The sequence below is a fragment of the Pelobates fuscus genome, chromosome 11 (assembly GCF_036172605.1).
Source record: "Pelobates fuscus isolate aPelFus1 chromosome 11, aPelFus1.pri, whole genome shotgun sequence".
Taxonomy (NCBI): Eukaryota; Metazoa; Chordata; class Amphibia; order Anura; family Pelobatidae; genus Pelobates; species Pelobates fuscus.
The window spans coordinates 114,011,011-114,030,431 of NC_086327.1; the positions used below are offsets into that span (position 1 = coordinate 114,011,011).

Consider the following 19,421-nt stretch of genomic DNA (forward strand, 5'->3'; position numbering starts at 1 on the left):
TCCAAGCTTCGTGTCATCACATTTCACATTTGGAACTTCTGTAATATACGTGACGGTCATCTTTTATTCTTGATCAGTGTATTTTAATTTCAGATTTTATATCTTTTACACATGGCAGTATTTGTGAGAATAGTCGTTATTTAAGTGCAGTTTATGTGCTGGTCAGACTGTGTGCACAGCGTATGGGTCTCTGCAGCTTCGTAAGAGCAGGAATGAATTGACTGTAGTATTGAAGGCTCCTAAATATGACATCATGTGACATCATATCCTGGTTTTCATTTTATAGTAATGAAGTAAGTATAGACAAAGAGGAAACAGGAAACTTCTATTCACGCTTGTTTGTGGCTGTAGTTACAATATGCAACCAGGAACATTACCTACCAGACATCCTCTGTCCTTGGCTAATTGGACGATACAGTGGAAAGAGTCCAACAAGCAAATTACCCTATGAACTGCCTGAATAATGGGCATATTGTGTTTTTAAAAGTGGATTACATCATCCGGAATCTGAACGACATAGCTCCTATAAAAAGTGGGATTGCACGTTTAATTCAATCCCTTTTGGTTAATGACACATTGGGAGAGGAGGTGAGGAGACAGAAACAGCACAATTAGGTCTCCAAAGCTCTATGCATTTCATTGTGGAGAGATGGACTGTTTGTTTGTTTTTTCTAGATATAATTGGCTGCTTCCATTTTCTATATTCAAAAAAATACGAAATGTGACTAATCCGCCTTACGTAATACATCTTGGAATTATTTATTATATCAAAATAAAATATGCCCCATAGCGCAATAACTATATAGCACATGTATTTTTTTTCTCACAAGTTCAGCGGAAAATACACATTTATAAAGGGTATTGTATGCAATGAAAAATAAATAAGTTTTGTGTCTACTAGAGTGTCAGCTGGGGTTCCTTTTCAATATTTTATGTCTTTTCAGAATATATTTAGTCGACAGGTTTGTTCGTTCAAGAAATAAACTGTCCATTGTTATTCTGGGAATATTAGATGATTTGTACCACTGACACAGGTTACAACGGCTAGTGTTTCCATGGTAACTGCTGACAATAAATTACTTATTGAAAGTGGAGATTCTTTCAACCCTTAGCTCTAAATATGGACCATTGTCATCATCCCTTTTATTGAGGTATGTTTGTGTAACTCACAGGGGAATGGCTAAAAGTGTATTGATTGCCATACGTAGTAACAGCAGCTGCTGTTCCATTCATGAAATTAAAAGCCAACTCCTAATTCTATTAGCCCTTTCAAATTATACCATGGAATTCTTTTTTGTTTTCCTAGTAAATTTTAAAGCGAATCTATGCCTTTTTTTTAAAAAAAAAAATATATATATATATTTTCTGATCAATACAATGAAAATATATACTCAGAATAATAAAAACACATGCATTAAATCTACTAGAGCACCTATCTTATTACAAAAATGTTGCATCTTATTGTTAACCCCTCATTTGGCAGTAGCTGCAGCTAAATGCCTTCCTCTTTTTCCCAAATGTCAAAGGGGCGATTAATACTTTCACGGCTGTACAAATATTTGTATGGCGTGTATGGTCCATTTATATCAGGACTGCTCCGAGAGGGTCGGGCCTGCAGCCAAACCGCATCTGCTTGGATGCACGTTTGGCAGGCAGGGCAAAAGGGATGCACAGCTCAAATCAGAAAATTATGAATATGGGTGTTTGTACATGACAGCACCGACAGTGTGGCAGTTTCACTTATCACTATACCAATGATTGAGGCAGTGATCTAGCAGTGATGTGGATAAGCAATCACAACTCCAGCCTCAATGAACCCTTCAATCTGGCAAGGTGGTTATAGTGCCTACAGTGCTCCTTCAAAGGAACTGCAAGCACCATAACCACTACATACTGCAATAAACGCAGTCCCACTCACATGGTCCTGCTTTTTTCAAAAGAGTATTCTGGCTTCCCTGTTGAAGAGCTGTACCGGGACTGACTGTGAGGGTTAAATCTGTGTAGCTATTTATTTGACATATTTATTATTATCATTAAATGTATTTAGTAGACATTAAGTAGCTGTGGTTATAACAATAGACTGAAGATAACTTGTGCCTGTCTGTTCATTATGGTTTATCTGTCTGTATGGCTCAGCATCCACGCTTCAATGAATCCAACAGCAAAATGAAAACATTTCGAAGAGCTTTCATCACTAAACAATGGATTTTAAATACAATTTGAAAAATTAGGAACAGCATAGCCGGAATCAAAATATTGAGAAATCACAGGATATTTTTTCCAGCTCATTTGCAACTCCCTTTTCAATACAACAAAATTTAGTGTTTCGTAAATAAACACAACAACTCAAATCTGGTATGAAAGCATAGGGAACATTTATATAAAGATTTTATTTCAGTAAATGTTTTATGACTGTCTCTTTAAAGGCAAATGTTTTATTTTTTTGATATTTTTTTTTTCTTTGCCTGAAGAGTTTTATAGATTTTTTTGAATACAAGAAATAATCAGTAGAATGCATTTGCACAGGAAAAATAAATACTTTATAATAAGAAAGGTTGGTGTAAAAAGAAGCGAAACGATCGGAACGAAAAGATGGGGTAATGGGAGTTACACCGATTGAAATAAGTTCATGAAGAAATGTTTTATTTAAAGGAAAAGTATCATTTTTTATTATTTAAAATAAAGGTTATTGTTATAGCCTCCATGTGTATTATTTCACAGTGTATACATATAAAGTGAATGCCGTATTCATACTTCCCAAGTGTCCCGATTTAGGACGGACAGTCCCTATTTCTTACTTAAATCCCTCTCTTCCTGTTTTCTATTCTAATGTCCCTTTCTTCTTGGAGCTCCATATTGTTGGTGTGTCTGAGTGTATAACAGAGCTCCACAGCAATAATACTCCCAGTAATGTGTCTGAGTGTATAACAGAGCTCCACAGCAATAATACTCACAGTAATATGTATTTAAACTACAATAAATGTGCTTAGAAATCAGTCTATGTAAATAAGACACATTGTTATTGTTCTCAATTACATTTTAGTTGCACAAATAGTTATTAGTAAATCACCTAAAAAAAATCTGAGAACAGCCGTTCCCCTGGCCACACCTCCAGTCACTCCCCTAAATTTAAAGTGTCTCTCTTTGCCCATTTGCGATGTTGGGAGGTATGCATTATTTATGTACTTGTCTTGGATTATTCTTGTTCCATATGAGCAGCCATTTTTAAATCCACTTTGATCTCAGGGCTTGCGTCCTGCAGGAACTGCAGGAACACGTTCTTCCACAGCAGGAACATCGTTCCCGTTAATGGTCCTGCAGGACTTGTTTGCCCGCGAGGCAAACAAGGCATTTGCCTTGTTATCCTCGGGGCAAGGGCGTCCGGTTGAAGTCCAGGTGGGCCCTCTACCCACTCACAGTCCCCCTACCCACCTTACAACCCCCCTACCCAATCACAGTCCCCCTACCCACTCACAGCCCCCTACCCACTCACAGCCCCCTACCCACTCACAGCCCCCTACCCTCCTTACAGCCTCCCTACCCACCTTACAGTCCCATTACCCACTCACAGACCCCCTACACACTCACAGCCCCCTACCCACCTTACAACCTCCTACCCACTCACAATCCCCCTACCCACTCACAGCCCCTTTCCCACCTTACAGAACCCCTACTTATTTACAGCCCCCCTACCCACTCACAGTCCCCTTACCGACTCATAGCCCCCTTCCCACCTTACAGCCTCCCTACCCACCTTACAGAACCCCTACTTATTTACAGCCCCCTTACCCACTCACAGCCCCCTTCCCACCTTACACCCTCCTTACCCACCTTACAGAACCCCTACTTATTTACAGCCTCCCTACCCAGTCACAGTCCCCCTACCCAGTCATAGCCCCCCTACCCACCATACAGCCCCCCTACGCACTTACAGACCCCCTACTCACCTCACAGCCCCCTACCCACTCACAGCCCCCCACCCACTCACAGCCTCTACCCACCTTACAGTCTCCCTGCCCACCTTACAGAACCCCTATCCACTCACAATCCCCCTACTCACTCACAGCCCCCTACCCACTCACAGACCCCCTACCCACTCACAGCCCCCTACCCACCTTACAACCTCCTACCCATTTACAGTACCCCTACCCAGTCATAGTCCCCCTACCCAGTCTCAGTTCCCCTACCTACCATACAACCCCCTACCCACTTACAGACCCCCTGCCCACTTACAGACCCCCTACCCACCACACAGCCCCATGCCCTCTCACAGCCCCTCTACCTTTTCACAGCCTATCTACCTTCTCACAGCCCCCCACCCTCTCACAGCCTTCCTACCCACACCTTGTCACAGCCATCCCCACCCTGTCTCCCCACACACCGTCACAGCCCCCACAAACCCTGTCACAGCCTCCTCACACACCCTGTCACAGGGGGGGTGTTGGATTTTGGGTGAGTTCCCACACTTTTTTCCTCAGGACTTGACCCCTGTTTGATCTCAAGCACAGCTTATCCAACCAAAAGCGTGTTCACAAACAGATGAAGGGTAAGCAAGGAGATACTTAGAGAAGATATATTTACTTATTTAGTATGCATTCACCGTAAATTAATACTCTCTGAGGCTATTATAAATGTAATCTTTACTTTCAGTAATAATATAAAATGATGACAGCTTTCATTAAAGCGCTAGAGAGGACAAGCCAGATTAGTAAAGGTAACATTGAGAAGAGGGTGCCAGAATGCCAAATGGAGACTTAAAGTATAAAACCCCAACCTATGCAGGCAGAGCTGCAAGGGTCGGGAATATCTCTCTTTAAACATGAGATACTCTACTGAGTGTTCTATAGCAGTGCTCCTCAACCCTCTCCTTAAGGCACACCTAACAGTCCAGGATTTAGGGATTACCTGAGTGAGTTAGTTGTGTCTTTACGAGAGGATTGAGAAGCACTGTTCTATAGGATAGGGGACAATGGCTGAGCAAACGTTTAACATGGAAAAATATGTAAACTTACAGAGGAAGTAGGGTTATTTACTAAAGAGAGAATTCAACGTGAATTTCAAATTCAAAGTAAAAATAGCCAAACTGCAAACATTTTCTAAGTCAACTATTTTTCCAGGTCAGCTACGTTGGCCTTAAATTTAAAACCCACTTTCAATTCACTTGGAATTCTCACTTTCGTGAATAACCCTGTTAGTCTTTGTCTAGGTTTTTGTGATATTGCTTTTATTTTTAACTCTGCTTATAGCAAGCATTCACAGATAAATGATGCTTTCAGAGAACGGTGTATAACGTGTACACAATGCTATAGGGATGCCAGAACACTTGATGTGATCAGTTGATGATTCAGAGCTTCTAGCCCGTCAGAGAAGATTCCTAGTATTGAAATGCTAATGAGCGTACACCTTTTATTCTGCTCATGGTGCTGTCTAATTTATGGTTGAAATAGCAATCTGCAGTCCTTCTCCTGTCTAGTCTATCCAGGTGTGCATTATTTGAAAAGACTGTCGGGATAGTGATCAGCACCCTTTTGTCAAGTGTTACAATGATTTATCTGAAGGCTATCCAGCGATATCTAGGATAAGGTCAGTAGCCTGTTCGAGTTTTGAAATCATAAGTCCGAGATATATGGTCAAAAGATGTACCGTGCTGTTTAAATTCATTCATATCTGCACTGTCCTGTTCAGTGACTTGGGAGAAAAATAGTCTACGATTTAGTCTGAACACCTCTAACACAGCTATTTTGACCTAGATTTTGGAACTTTGCTGTCAACGTACCACGATTCATTGTTTATTGAATAAACCTTTTATTTCCCAAGACATACAGCTTCAATATAACTCCATGCACCTTGTTTTTCAAGGGTTGACGTATACAGGAAATAAGATACAGTATCCCCTGAATATTCATATTGTGGAATAACCTTCATCAGAAGTGCCCTTTTGTTATTATGCAGGCCTTTTAATAATATAATTTCCATTATTTTCAATTTAGCCCTTGATTTCATATTTTTGGATAAGATTTCCAAATGAATCTAATATTTGGGATAAACCTTTAAAATTATTTAAAGTTGTTCTTCCCCCTTTTGGGGTCTTTGTGTATTTTGGTGAATTTGCCGCTTGCAGTGCGGTGGCCATGGGATTCAGGGAAAGGTCAGTTTTACTTACATGAACCTGTTCTATGTGACTGCAGTTATCTTTTACCGCAGGGTTCTTTTCAGCTCTTGGGGCTTCATCTGCTAGGATCCACCATCAGCACTTTACTCTCTTGCATGCAAAAAAGACTGTGTCTACGGGGGATCCTTATTAGACAGTCTTTTTCTCACTAGTGAAATCTGAGGGCTTGACAAAGCTCGAAAAAGCCTGATTTGGTCGAAACGTTGCTGCTGGACACTTCAGTTCCAATAAATCTGCCTATCTAAACCTTGGTAGTACCTGGATCCTTTTCTTTACTTTGCGACTACAAACTACCTCTTGGGTTTTGGTGCTAGCCCTAGGTTTAGCTGCACCCAAGTTTCTACGTATGGATGAGTGCAGTTCCATATTTGGCTTTTACATTTTTGGGATATACCTTTTGGCCGTCCTTGTGATAGCCAAAAGGTATAAAATATTCTGGCGTCAGAGCCCTCTCTTCATTAGTTCCGCAATTGTTTGTCTTATTTGCGAAATTACTTTGTTTAATTGTTTCTAAGGGACTCGTAGGTAATGAGGAGATTCACAGGGCCACACGTTCGGTAGTTAATTTGTATGCTGACCTGATTTGATTATACAGAAACCACAAAATTTGTGTTTTTCATAATGGAGTACGTGAAAACCAACTTTAATGCAAATGCCTGATCTCTGCACACTTTGTGTTTGTGCACACGTAAACACAAATATATCAATGATTTCATCCTCGTGGGCCTTTGTCAAGGTTTGCTGAATTCACAAATATAAGTGGATTATCAAGTTCTTATTTCTGATTGGTTCCTCTGGGACAAGGTAGTGAACTGATAGTGTTTTACGTCGTTGCTACTTTAAATTTGGAGTAGGGCCGTTAAAGACCTGAAACTGCATTGGCAATTGAAAAACAATGTTATAAAGTTACAGAAATTAATAGTACTGTTGTCAGATGCGTTGGACTCCCTTAAAGAGGCACCATTGCACCGTATTTACCTTTTTAAAATAATTTCTTCTTCTCTTCCTCTTTCCTGCTCTGTCTTTCATTTTCTCTTTATTTTTTATATATTTTTATATTATTCAAAAACATAAGACAAAGCAGGTTCTTCTTTCTCTTATGTATTTTTCCTACGCCCGACACTCCTTGACACTGGGCGCAGCTACCGCCGTCAAGAGGTGTCAATCCCCCTGCGTGTGTGCAAGAGTACAGCAGCGATGTTGGCTCCTGGCATTGAAGTTCCGCAGGAAGAGGATGACGATGCCCACGAGGGACAGGTTCAGGTAAGTAGAACTCACCTTTGACCCATTGAATGCCGAGCCGAATGTGACAACATGAAAATAAATGGACAAATCTAATCACTTGGGTATTGATTATAAGGCTTTTAAACTGGACTAATGAATTTGTTTATATATGAAAAAACATTTTTGTATGTAAACAGGTAATCTTTACTTTTTATTTAATTATTTTCCCACCACAGTATAATGACTACAGTTTTGAATTTTAAATTTTAACGTGCAATGAAATTGGCTACTATGCTTTAATAAAGTGTAACTGTCTTATAAATGGGACATCTAACTTTGTTGGTGATCCAGCTGTATATCTAAGACGCCATCGCTAATCTGATTGGAAATACAAAGATAGCCATTCCAGACAGCATGGTGATCCCAGCAACTACACACTCACAGCTGCACATTCCCATAATGCTTTTAGTCGGATTGCATTTGCTGCACTCTGGGCCTTGTAGGACCAGATGATTGGCATCATAGAAGTCCACTGATGTACCAGACAGGCAGCAAATGTCTTTTGATTTGGACCAATCAATTCATTTATGAATGAATTATGTTATTGCACATAACTAGAAGATTTAATCATTAGTTTTCATTAGTTGACTATTTTATCACTACAGTATAGTGATCTTGCCAGCTTCACATTCATGACGCACATGACGAGTTCATTATGAGCAGCATATTTAGTGTGTATTTCTCTGACGACCTTACCTGTCAGTGACCCAGGTAGGCAGCGTGTTGATAATTCAGGTGTAATCACATGAAATTGTGTTACTGATATTGTTAAAGTGTGAATATGCAGGAAGTGATACATAATATTAACACCTAGAGATGTATCACACGTAGACGTGTTCTTGCACTCTGTATGTAAATTGGAATGCATATATCACACTACATTGAAAGGGACCAAACATCAAAATGGATCAAACAACAGACTGGGTTTGATACAGAGATGGGCAAAAGGTAGAACCCGGAGTGGCTATAGAACAGAAAATCCTATGATGCTTTGTTATCTTTAAAGCATCATGTGATATATAGTTCTGAAACAACTAGGAGTCCATCGTTTAGCCATTGCTAGCTTTGATGTGAAAGTTTTGTGAAGGAGCAATTTGGTCTCAAAATCAACAGAATCAATTATATTTCCGTCTTTGAAACATCAGATTCCGTGGACGAGATTAGATAAATAAAAATTAGAAATTCATTTGTGCGTCTAGACTCCCAGTCCCGGTGTATACAAGATCTCTGAATGAAGCTGATTTGTTGGGCTGCGGATAGTGTGGCTTGGAAGCCCAGTACGGTATCGGAGAGGGCAGGTAGTAATGTCAGGGGATGCAGGTTAATCAGATTGCATTTCACTGGTAGCTCACAGTGACCTTGAACAAATTGCTTTGTTCCCTGTACTTCCTGCAAGCAGAAATGGCATTGCATACTCTAAGGGGAATAGATTTTGTCACTGTAGTTATTGTCCATATATATGTTTTTTGGTTTTTTTGTGTGATATATATATATATATATAGTACTGAAATTTACTTTTTTTTTTTTTTTTTTTAATTCTTTATTTTTAGCGTGCATGTGATTACAGAGCATAAACATACGCCACAACAGCGTGCTTGAGTTAAACATAGGATTAACAGTGGCATGAGAGGCGTGCACATTTTTGTTTTGTTTTGACATGAAAGTAACAGGCTTTTTAACAATAGTGGGTAGAATTAAAACGCTAGGTCATACAAGCTTAAAAGTGGTTTAGGCTCGTTTAAGCTTAAGTTAAATATTATGTCGTGTCTATGGTATTGCATTTCTGGGGAGGTCAAACGTTTACGCTTATGCCATATTTACGACTGTGAAGAATAAATGAGAGTGTCAAACTATTAAACTTTGTTTACATGTTGTAACAGGCTAAGCTAGGCCTGCATGGAACAATGCTGGTTGCGCTTAAGATTTGGAGCAAGCCGGTCAGTTAAGTGTACGTCGTCGTAGCGCATTAACAACAACAAAAAAAAAAAAAACTAAAAATAAATCTTAGTGTGGTATACTGCTGGCCTTCAAGTCTATTTATAGGGCATTGCACTGGAACAATCAGCTTTAGGTCGATTAAAGTCTTGGGGCAACCCAAATACTCCCTAGGGAGGGCAGGTCAGCATTTATAGCAGGGTAACATAGAGGCCACATTAAAATTAAAATTTAAGGCTTAATTAAAAGTGAGCCAGTGGGAACATTCAAACAGTAGGGGTTTAACTGCTATGATATGTGTGAGGCATAGCATCTCGTGGTTCCATCCACTGCGCAATATGGAACTCACGGTTACTTCGGGTAAGTCCTGAATGTTCATCCAACGCCTGAAACGTGGAGGGCATTACTGGCGTGATGGCCCTCATCAGATCCCCTGGGCATAGTCTCTCTGCAATAGGGGCCAGCTCCATGTCCAGTCCGAAGTGTCTGCTGCCGCTCCGGTCCTTGCTTTGTGGCTGTGTCGGCTGGGAGCTGGGTCTCGCTGTGCTGGGTGCTGGGAGGGAGGCTGGATGAAGCCTTATTAGGTGCCGCTTTCGTGGAGGGCTCTCTCGTTCGTGGTCGCCAGCGGGTACCTGTGTTGCCGTCTGTTCCCTGTGTTGCCGTCTGCAGTCTTCGTAGCTGTCGGGATGCTGTATTGGGGTCACGTGTGGGGTATCCCCCCAGGCAGCGCCGAACCGCCGGGCGGATCCACTTCGCCGCCACTTTCACCGCTTGACGGAAGGGCTGACTCTTGGCTTTACACCTCGTCCAAAGGTACTTGCAGAGCTGTTCAAAAAACACTATAGTGTGTTTGGGAGGTTTGTGCATCTTGCACCTTGTTCTGCGTTGCTTCCGCTCCGCCATTTTAGCTTGGGCCTGGTGGTCCCTTGCGGGCAGGGCTTGTGCCGCTCGGGTAGTTTGTTTCATGGGGCTAGTCGACCCCTGCGAGGACCGGGATATCCCCCGCCGGTCCAGAGGGGGGGGTAGCAGGGCTGCAGTGTGTCTACGCTTGGGTGCTCGTTCAGAGCCGGGAGGTCGGCCATCTCCCCCGGTCCCCAGACTCCGCTTAGATGTAGGCCGCATGGCTGGATCGGCTTTATCTGTGGCGCACCGGTGCCGGGCCGGTATCGTTCAGTTGCTCTCGTCGTGCTGTGCTCGTTTTTGGTCACCGTTTGCCTTTGGGACTTGCGGGTCGCCCGATCGTGGCTTTTTAGTGCCGGACTTGGCTGGAGCTCCTAAAGCGTGCGACCGGCCATGTTTGCTGCCAGGCCCCGCCCCCCTGAAATTTACTTTTTTATTGTTTATACCCAGTATGTATCATTTTGTGTTGTGCAGTAAAACATTAAAACTTGGTATCCTTTTGCTTGTTAAAGTCACGTCAAAAATGCCCTATCTACCCTTTAATTAATTAATTAATTAATTATGGCTGCTCTCTCTCTCTCTCTCTCTCTCTCTCTCTCTAAATCAATTTAAAAATGTAAATAAACATACCAAGCCCCAATAACCACTACAGTGTGCTATAGTGGTTATGGTGTCAGGTATACCTCAAAGCCCCCCATTTGAAAGAGTCAAACCATTGTACCATGGTATGACTTCTTATTTGGAAAGCCAGGAGTTCCCTTTACTGAGCTATGCCTGGCTGGACCTAAGCAGGATCTTCCAACTCTAAGCAGTAGTGGAGGCAGAGAGCAGCACACAGCAGACTCCAGATAAGAGTTAATCTGTTCTAAAATGGTTTGAATATTTACATTGAGGTGACAGGGAGCCAGAATACTGCTGGAACCATAATCACTACAGCAAGCTGTAGTAGTTATAGTGCTCCAAGTGTTCCTTTAACAAATTACATACCTCCAATTTGTTATTTTATTTACTTATTTTTTGGGTATGAACCAAACCCATTTCTTTAAGGCGCTGACAATATTTGAGTGTACAAATCCCCAGAGCAAAACTTTCCACTACGATGAATAAGCGATAGCTCCCCAAAATCTACCGCCTTTTCTTTGGCCATCAGGTATTTTTTTCAAGATAAATAATTATGCACTTCACAGCCCACTGATGTATTGTAGGATTAAGCTGAAAACATCCAAATGTTATCTACCTGTTCTGTCTATCTGTTATGAGCCGTTGTTAGGCACTTCTCCTTTACCCCTTAAGGACTAGTGATATTTAATGCCATCATCTCAATCTGATCCCCAAACACCTTATAGAATACCCTGCTTATTTGCAGTTCCATGCAGACCTGCTACAATGTGACTTAGGATCTTAATAGACCAATTTGTTATGACGGAATTATTCCGTAATTGGTCCTTTTGGGGTTAAAGCTCTATTATTATTTTCTATTTATATATTTCTTTATAACGTGCCAACATGCTATATTCTTCTGTACAAACGGGTAATCTAAGCATACCAATAAATTATGACAATTTTCACAGAACTGGAGCAAGAGTTGACAAGAGAGCCCATATCAAACAGGTATTCAACGCTTGTAGACGGAATCTGAATTTCACCGCCCACGTTAAGTGACATTAATGTTATTTCAAAGAATAACTACAGTTTAAAAAAAAAAAAAAAAAAACCCATGACATTGGAACCTTGACTCACTAGATACATCAAGCATCATGTAAAATGGTATTTAAACTGGAGCCGGTGTAAAACAGAAATATGTATAGCGTTGATTAAAAATGGTATAATAAAATATTTATTCATATCAGTTGCCCTTTTTTTTTCCAACGCTGTTTTTACACGTCTTTTTCATTTGCCACCTTTTTTCTTTTTTTTATACTATTTCACAGGCTCATAATCCCCTTTGGTTTTCCTGTGCTCTGCACTTTCTTTTGGTCAGGGCTGTGAGCAGGCAGTATAGATTAGCTGGGTCACATTAGCATAGTCTCCCTTAGATAGAGGTGTTTTTGCATCTTGAAAAGGGGGGGGGGGGGGTTGTCCAAGCCTGCGGATATGTGATCAGTGGATTTGCATATTGCTCAGCTCTCGGCTTTTGTGTTAATTCCACTCCAACTCTCCTGCCTCTGCATCAACTACTGATTTAGCATTGTGTCATTTTAACTCTTGTGTATGCGGCAGAAACATTCTATAAATGGCATTTGTCTAGTAGTGGCTGAGTGGATCTTCTTTAGGGGAATTTGAATTGTCACTTTGTCAATGTTTATCCAGCTGTGCATTCACAGATAGTCTGATAGTCTGTGTCTGATATACCATATAGATTTAATATACTGGAAAATCTGTGAATTCATCTTTCAATCAATTAGTTTTTAGCATCATCCGAATTCTGCAAACTGCCAGGGAACTCTCCCCATTTTCCTTATAGATGTATATCTGGGGTCATCTCTCCTAATGCTTTGCCTTTATATAAGAGTATCATGGGAGATGTAGTCCACACCTATTCATAGAAAGAGAGATGGATAGATGGAGGGATGGAGAGATGGATAGATGGATAGATAGATGGATAGATAGATGGATAGATAGATGGATAGATGGATGGAGGGATAGATGGATAGATAGATGGATAGATGGATAGATGGATAGATGGAGGGATGGAGAGATGGATAGATGAATAGATAGATAGACATTCCACCCAACTGAGGACCACAGAAGATGGTCGCCTAGGTGCTACTCCATTTTGGACTCATGACGCAGTCTTAAAAAAGCTTTTGATGGATAGAGAAATGACAACCAGTTTTAGTTATGTGAACAACAAGGGAGAAAGTGCACTTAGAACACAGAATTTTTTTTATTTTTTTTTTGCTGTTTTTCTTTAGTATGGGGAAAGGGGAGCATTTTTGGGGAGATATTTTTGCTTTTAGCAGCAATATATCAAAAGTTATTTGAGTGAGATTACATTTTACTTATTTCCCGAAGATACAAAATCATCGCCAAACTGAAAGATGCATCCAAGTCTCTACTAAAAGGGTTAATATGGTCACCATAATTACAGACTTATTTGTAAATGGTAATTAGCACTCTCCGTGTTGCTATACCAGCATTTTTTTTTAAGCTACTCTTACAAGGTTAATCATAAAAGTAAAATGGCGTCTGCCTATTATAGGTACCTTAAGTAACATACATCGCAAGACTTTAAAAAGGAAATATGGCAGTATTTATTTTTATGATTACGATTTATTGGATAGTGAGATGGATACATTAAAACAGTGATTTAAAATGACAAAGCCTATTTCATTAATGAGTCATTTTTGGCCATTTGGTTGTCTGAGCATCATGGAAATATTCCTCAGTTTAAGGCAGCCCTTCAATCTTAACAGAACACTACAAGCACCGTAATTACTACAGAGCGCTTTAGTGGTTATGGTGCCAGGGGTGCCTTGGTGTCCACCTCTATCAGTAATCAAAACATTTCATCTGGCTATCTAGAGTTTAAGAGGAATATCGGAGAGTGGCGCCTGGCAGACATGTTGGCAGGGAAAGGCCCTCCTGGCACCATAACCACTGCAGCTTGCTGTAGTGATTATATATTGCTTTGAGTGTTCCTTTGAAAGAGACTAGATATTATTCAGAGCAGACATGAAAATGAGAGAGACTATACAGACGATTTTTCTGCTGTTTCAATGTGTGGATTCGTAAACGAGGTAGCTTTTTTGGTGTTGAAGAAAATTGCAACCCCTTCAAAGACAAGATATTTATGAATTCTGTAACTTGATGAAAGCATCCCTATTGGAGGACCGCTCTGTTAGAAGCTAATTGGACTGTCGCATTTGTTTCTTTGGTAGTTATATATATATATATATATATATTTGGTTTGCGACAACGTCTGGTTAACCCTGAGAATGCCATCCCTCTGTAACAACATTACTGCCCATCTCCAATGAACAGATCTTCGATTGATTAATTCTGCAGTGTTTACCGACTGGTCCTCTGTTGCATACAATTTATCTTTGAGAGATGTACTATTGCTATTCAGACAGCTATCTTCTTGCCTAAGAGTTATCCGAAATGCTCATTTGCACACAGACATGTTAATGTAGCTGTGCTTCACATTAGATCACTCAGTTTTGTAACAAGCCCAGGATGCTTCACTATAGTCCACTTGCCTACCAAATGAGTTGCTGGTAATTAGCATTGTGATGCAGTACCAGATGCGAGATGTTGGGGTAATGGGTTCATTCTGTGAGCTGTTTCTCTGCGATGTTATTTATATAAGGAGATTCTACTTTAGAGGCACACAATGTATCACCGTTGTTAAGCGCTTGCAGCCTAATTTGTTGCCAGATTCTAAAATGGAATAAATTAACTTTCTTTAGATTCAACAGAGCGATAGTGTCAGAGCCAGAGGGAGGAACTTGCAAACTTGTGATCGCACAATCTCAGTTAGAGCTACTTGTTTTAAAAAAGCAAAAATGGGGGAATAACTGGCTTATTAAGAGGAACTATTTAAACTGGCCATTGTAATTAATTATAATAAACTATGGTCCTTTTTTTTTAAGTCTCTGTCTTTTGATTGTCTGACTATCTGTCATCAAAAAATGTTACTTTGTAGTGCATATTAATATATGGTACTTTTCTAAATGATAATCTCCATAGCCATTTAATTTCGGTGCTGGTTAAACATCACAGCTTATTGTAGTGGTTAGTTTGGTATTCTAGGGCATGCCGTAGGCTTTCAGACACCTGTGTGCCTTTTTCTACACCCACATTGTGTGCCCCTTCCGATGCCCTTCCTATGTACCATCCTCTACGTCTTCTTTGTTTGCCCGTCTTCATGCCCTCTTTGTGTCATCCCCTTCTCCATGTCCGCCTTGTCTGCCCCGCTCTGTGCCTAATGTCTACCACTCTCCATGCCCACCAATGTCTGTCCTGCTACATTCCTGCCATTCTACATGCCCTTATAGCTGCCCCAATACATATCATTGTATGTGGCCATCACCGTGTCCCTATATCTTGTAGAATGGCCAGACTCCATGCTGCTCCATGGTTGATAGCCTCCAGTGAACCATGGGTCAGGTTCTTCACACATTGAAAGGGCAACCTGCGTCAGCTGTCAGTCTATGTTAGCAGTGTCTCTTGCAATCAGGCAGTGCTTTGTGACAATACCCTCTTAGTGGGTGCTTGCACCCCTAAGGCCAGCCATGGTGCCGTCACTTAAATTGATTTCAAAACCATATTGCTAAAATATTCATGGCTGACCCTGGGACCCATAGACCACATCCTCTCAATCTGTATTTAATATGTAGAAGCTATACATCCTCATTGTTAAGTTTAATTCCATCTAACCTGGATGGCAATGATAGACTGAGAACTCAGGATGCATAGATTTACAGCACCATAACCACTGAAATCAACTGCAATGTGCCTCCATAATCCCCCCCCCTACTCCTATGTGAGCTGCATATAATGGGGCAGTGGCAACAGTCTGATAACCACTGCTTAGAGGATTGACAGTGACCTGTCTAATGGATTTTTCTTAGTGATGACAGAAGCAGTGAACTAATATGAAACACATTTTGATGGCATAACCAGCTATTTTGCACCAGCACAATAAATGACTATAAACTTTGGGTAAGCAGGTAGAAGAACGTTACTTTAAGCACTATTGAGTTGCAAAGTTTAGAATCCACCGTTATGGACACATTTACATGTTAATCTTTACTATTGGCAGTGCCACCCACAGAGCTGACTTTTCTACTTCTTTTGTATTTCCTGACTACACAAAGTGATCGATAATCACAGGCATTGCGTCATTGCCCAAAACAGGGTGAACGGCATCTACTACAGCCAGTCTAGTCAATGCCCTTAATAAACTATTGTTCAATTTAAAATCTGGATGGGTGGATGGATATGTGGATGGATGGGTTGATGGATGGGAGGATGGATGGATGGATGACTGGATGGATGGATGGGTGAATGGATGGATGGGTGAATGGATGGATGTGTGAATGGATGGATGGGTGGATGGATGGGAGGATGGATGGATGGGTGAATGGATGGATGGGTGAATGGATGGATGGGTTGATGGATGGATGACTGAATGAATGGATGGGTGGATGGATATGTGGATGGATGGGTTGATGGATGGATGACTGAATGGATGGATGGGTGAATGTATGCATGGGTGAGAGGGTGGACAGAAGGATTCACTGATTAAAACCCTTCTTTTCAATAAATGACTATTATTATTATTTTGCTGTATTCACATTTCTGTCTCTCAGATCTGCCCTGTTCAGATTTGGATTTTAATCCCATCTATTTACAATTTTTGAGAGTATTTCAAGCAAACTGCTAAATTGCATGTTCTTCTCTCATTTTATTTTAATCTATCTGTCTCCTGGCTACCGATCGCAGGGAATGCATTGCAAGAGAATCACCATGACTTCACTACATCTGAGAACACTTCCCTCCGTCTCTTCTTAGTCTATCCATATCTCATTCATTAATACGAACCTGAAGATGATTGAAATGAAGTCCAACATGTGCCTGCACTAATAAACCTTAGTCTGGACGTGTTGCGCAGTAGCCTTTTTCTATTAACCTCGGAATAGAGACTCTGTAGAAAGAAAATGCCGGTGGGAGCAAAGCTTAGAAGTATAAATCTGGTATTCATTAATATAGTTGTTTCTACCAGTGGATCATGTTCATCATAAGCTCCTATCTAAATAACAACACAACTGATGCTACTTTGAGATACTCGTTCTATAGAAAGGTCTGATTGTGCCTTATGAATGCAAAACCGATATCGAGGAGAAGTGTAATTTAAATTTCCACAGCTGCGCTAATGACCTTTGACCGATAGATAAAATAAATCAATCGCTCTATACAATTAAACGCTGCAACCATAGCTTGCATACCTTACGGGAGTACAATATCCAATTCAGGGTTTATATTTTGGGCAAATATTGGTTTTCAGATGCTTAGAAGATAAAAAAAAAAAAAGCAAACTATATTTGCCCATATGTATAATGCATCTTAATCTATTTGTGTACCCTCACGGTGACATGTAGAGAGAGAAAAATAATACTGATTTTTCCACGCTTACTGTTCCGGAAATGCATTTTGAAGCCCATCAGAAATAGACCCATACTAAGTCATTACCCCATTTCCACTTACTGGTGTATATTGAGCATTGCATCTTCCATCAAAGTGTCATAGTTATTTATGAACAGGGGGGGACTGTGTAATAATGAGTCATAAGGTGGGATCTATCGCCCTTAAATGTCATTAATTCCAACCGAGTGTGACAGTGAGATATGAGAGAAATTTGCTTTTGATTGTTATATTATTTACAATGGAGAGAGCCTGTTCCTTCAAGACTGAAGCCTAGAATTCCGTTTTCTTGAGTTATTTAGTAGGGATTTTTTTATAAGCCTAAGGCTGCTTTTAGCCTGTTGCTCCAGTAGAACTTATACTGTTAAGTCATTTGTATCCATGGATAGGCCATTTCACAGACCATTTCACTTAACATTTTGCCTTTCTCTCGTGTGTTGCAGTGTGCCGTGGAATGCTGTGTGGATTTGGTGCTGTGTGCGAGAGGAGCAGTACTGACTCGTCCCAAGCGGCCTGCGTCTGTAAGAAAGCTGCGTGCCCGTCCGTGGTGGCCCCTGTCTGCGGATCCGATTATTCAACCTACAGCAATGAGTGTGAGCTCGAAAGGGCCCAGTGCAACCAACAAAGAAGAATCAAAGTCATCAGCAAAGGACCATGTGGTAAGCTGACCATCTGGTAATACTTTAATCAATCTATCAGCAGTGTTCTATCTAAGCCATTTGTGGGCTGAAGTGGCTGAGAAAGAATTATTTCAATAAACACTTTATAGATTATCCAATAAACCTCTGCTTTTTCTGTGTTTTATAGGACATGTAGTTCATAAGTAGCAACAATTCCTTTCACTTGTTAAAATTAATTAACATGTTGCCTAAGCTGATAGCAGACAAACCACAGCTATAATTAGTTGCTATGAGCTATTATTCAAGGGACACTATAGTCACTACGACAACTTTAGCTTAATGAAGAAGTTTTGGTGTATAGATCATGCCTCTGAAATTTCACTGCTCAATTCTCAATTTAGGAGTTAAATCACTTTTGTTTCTGTCCATGCAGTTGTAGGCACACCTCCCCTGTCTGTGACTGACACAGCCTGCATGAAAAAAATGGTTTCACTTTCAACCAGATGTAGTTTACTTTAAATGTTTTTATCTCCTGCTCTCTAAATCGAATCACAAAGGAGGCTCTTGCAGGGTCTAGCAAGCTACTAACGGAGCAGGGGATAAGACATTTTAAATAAAACCGAATTTGCAATAAAGGAAGTGTAAACATTAGATAACTTTACAGGATGTGTTTAAGACTGCTGTACAAGTCACATGCAGGGAGGTGTGGCTAGAGCTGCATAAACAAAGTGATTTAACTCCTAAATGGCAGATAATTGAGCAGTGAGACTGCAGGGACGTGATCTGTACATCAAAACATCTTCATTAAGCTAAAGTTGTTTAAGTTGACCATAGTGTCCCTTTAACTTTAAAATGAATTCCCCCAATTTATCTATAACCAGGACACTTTCAATCACAGAGATTGCACTGGTGTACATTAGTAAGTGTAAAATAATGCATTGTATATGGATGCTGGGTTGCATGTATGACCCAGAACTTTAATGCATTTATTTGATAACCTATGTTGTAAACTGACTTTACTATCCACATTTTTACATTTCTCTTATGGGCATAAAATATATGGCCTCTTTATTTTCTGCATTATACAGCTCCCTGATCAAACATATACCGTAATGTACCGTCTTTCTATTTATTGCCCTTACAGTACTTTAATCAGGCTTGCATACACAGCCTCATTCCGCGGATCCTTGTGAATCCTTATAAATTGCACAGAGCATAGACATTCTGCATCTCCCTGAGCACATGTATAACACATGGATCCCCCTCTTTATTCTATAGCCTCAGGTTTTGATGTTTAAATGATGGGTCTTTTTTTTCTTTCTTAATATTTCCCATGTAGCACCTTGATTACATATTCATTG

General features: G+C 40.5%; 1 protein-coding gene across 11 annotated transcripts in view; it reads left to right on the plus strand.

The window, feature by feature from the left end:
• Positions 1-19,421, plus strand: part of AGRN (agrin) — a 379,838-nt gene that overhangs the window by 239,717 nt on the left and 120,700 nt on the right. For all 11 annotated transcript variants that reach the window (XM_063436014.1, XM_063436017.1, XM_063436016.1 and 8 more), the window contains one exon: positions 17,884-18,099. In XM_063436014.1, coding sequence (XP_063292084.1) covers positions 17,884-18,099 — 216 coding nt within the window. The remainder of the gene's footprint in view (positions 1-17,883; positions 18,100-19,421) is intronic.